The following is a 2,500-nucleotide window of genomic DNA, read 5'->3' as shown; positions in this document are numbered from 1 at the left end:
GAAATATGCGTTTTCTGTGTGAATCTGTGTTAAAGTGTAATGTATTTCTGTGATGCTCCGCTGTATTTTCAGCATCATTCCTCCAGTCTTCAGTGTCACATGATCTTCAGAAATCATGAATAATATGATGATTTACTGCTCAAGAAACATTTCTGATTATTATCAGTGTTGAACACAGTTGTGCTGCTCAATATTTGTGTGGAAACTGTATGTAGTTTTAATTTCACACACCTCCACAGTGCGGTCGTAGGGCAGATCCGGCTGCTTCTTCAGCTTCTTCTCCAGGTAGCTGCTGGCCTCGTGGTGTTTGACCCCAACGCTGGTGGCCCTGAAGCCGCAGAAGTACCCGGCCGGGTCACATTTGTACAGCACGGGGCCCGTCTGAGGGTCCATGGCGATCAGCATCATACCTGAGGGCCACACAGACGCGTCAGAGCCGCAGCGAAGCATCAGAACACACCTGAGAGCAGACGAGTCACTCACTGCAGCCCAGCGGCCTCATCTCTGCGTTCTGTGTGTACACCTGAGAGATGTCCGCCATGCGCCGGCACAGCATGTCCGCCGTGATGTCATAACCGAACTTATACTTCCACTCGGCCGCCTCGATGCGAGCCCGATGAACCTGAGAGCGGCTGTCAGCTACACACACACACACACACACACACATATATATGTGAACTTACACTAACATGTGAGAAGTGTCTGAAAGAAGAGACACACACCGTAATGTCCGGTCATGACACATCCGATCCGCGGAGTGAGACGAAACATGTTTGTCATTGTAGATGCATCCAGGAGCGAGTCCTGCACATGAGAGGAGAGAAAGAGACGTTCACACACACACACACACACACACACTCAGCTCAGCGTAATTCAAGAGCATCACATCTGCACAAACACACTCAGAAATGCTTGGAGACGCTTCGGTCTCAGTCCTGACTCAACTACAATAAAGATAGTCAGATGATACATGTTTCTGTTTTAATGACCAAAAGTCTTCCAAATGTATCATTTGATTTAAAATCAAGAGTGAAAAATAATGTCAAAGTATTCTAAAAACCTCTATGTTTTGTCTGTGTTGGGATGCAGTAAAGACGTCACGCCAATCATTTTCTAAAACAGACTTTTACCCAAAAGCTTCTGAAAGTTTGGACACCAGTGTTTGTTTTCACTGAAGTAAACGAGGCTTTGACATCATTATCTGACAGCAGCTTCGTTAGCTGTCATTATACTCAAATATTTAACCATTTTAATTTACAGCCAATCAATTCTTTTATATTTCTCTATATTCCATTGACAGTTCTTGTGTTACCAAGCTAAGGGTTAAATTATAGGTTAGAAAAATAAACATATTATACAAAAATCAGTTTGAAGGATTGTCAAAACCACATCCAGATCTTCAGTCAATCTTGAGTCTTCTAAATGCATATAACTTTATATTTTTCCTGTACTTTTCTTTATTTTGTGTTATATACAGTATGTACACTATATTGCCAAAAGTATTGGCACCCCTTCTAATGAGCAGCTTTTACTGCTTTAGTAATTTCTTTGAGTACAATATTTAATGTTGAAGTATATAATGATATTCTTTAGGGAATTGTGTGCCTCTGATTTTATAGCAAAAGTTTGGACAGGAGTCTTTTCTATTCTAAAATGATAAAAAGAAATTGATTGAGTCAGTGTGGAAGAACTTGACTGGATGCTGTGACTTTAAATCCAGACCTCGAGATAAAAAACTTATGACCAAACACCAGTGACTTGTACACACACTTTATAGACAAAAGTATTGGGACCCACCTTCTTTAGAACAGAAAAGACACTTCCAAAACTGTGGCGACAAAGATGGAAACATAATTAGTGTATTTAAAAAATGTATTTCCATCTCTGCTTCAACAGTTTTGGAAGTGTCTAAATTATTTTACCCATATGTACAATTCACTGGTGTTTGGTGATGACTTTATCCTAGAATATAATTATATGCTTCAACATTGTTTTCATGGAAATTACTAAAGCAGTCCAATAGAAGGGGGTGCCAATACTTTTGGCAATACAGTGCAGTGTACCCAGAATCTGATTCTAAACCAATCGGAGACTGAAATCAGATGTTTAAACCAGATTAAAGACTAAAGACTGTTTTTGTGTGCAGCACAGGTCTTCAGGTGTGTGTTTTACCGACACTTTCTTCTGTGTGAGCAGCACGGCGCAGTCCGTCCCTCTGATGCCCACCGTGGTCAGCCCGCTCTGACTGATGGCTTTGAAGGCATATTCTGTCCAACACATCCAAGATCACATTCAGAAGGACACAAACACACCAGACCAGGAACTCTGAAGGACTCTCAAGTGACGCCATTCAGTGAATTATGATCTTAAAAAGTTCTGGACCCCACAGGTGGTGGCGTTTCAGGCCAAATAATAAAACTAAGTTTCAGTATGAGTAGAAAACACTACACATTGAGATTCTGAGTTCCTCACAGAATACTAAATGCATTGATGTGTCACC

At 41.1% G+C, this 2,500-nt stretch overlaps 2 protein-coding genes across 3 annotated transcripts in view; one reads left to right on the top strand and one right to left on the bottom strand.

Moving 5' to 3' along the window:
• LOC113114651 (leucine-rich repeat and fibronectin type III domain-containing protein 1-like) overlaps window positions 1–2,500 on the top strand; it is a 680,315-nt gene that overhangs the window by 49,995 nt on the left and 627,820 nt on the right. The window lies entirely within an intron of this gene.
• Window positions 1–2,500, bottom strand: part of LOC113114671 (proteasome subunit alpha type-6-like) — a 3,827-nt gene that overhangs the window by 1,045 nt on the left and 282 nt on the right. Inside the window, exons 2-5 of the mRNA XM_026281585.1 lie at window positions 2,173–2,267; window positions 723–804; window positions 484–639; window positions 232–410 (exon numbers count right to left, since the gene is read on the bottom strand). Coding sequence (XP_026137370.1) covers window positions 232–410; window positions 484–639; window positions 723–804; window positions 2,173–2,267 — 512 coding nt within the window. The remainder of the gene's footprint in view (window positions 1–231; window positions 411–483; window positions 640–722; window positions 805–2,172; window positions 2,268–2,500) is intronic.

The sequence above is a fragment of the Carassius auratus genome, chromosome 15 (assembly GCF_003368295.1).
Source record: "Carassius auratus strain Wakin chromosome 15, ASM336829v1, whole genome shotgun sequence".
Lineage (NCBI taxonomy): Eukaryota > Metazoa > Chordata > Actinopteri > Cypriniformes > Cyprinidae > Carassius > Carassius auratus.
The sequence above is the reverse complement of the archived record's forward strand: the minus strand, read 5'-3'. Positions and strand labels throughout refer to the sequence as shown.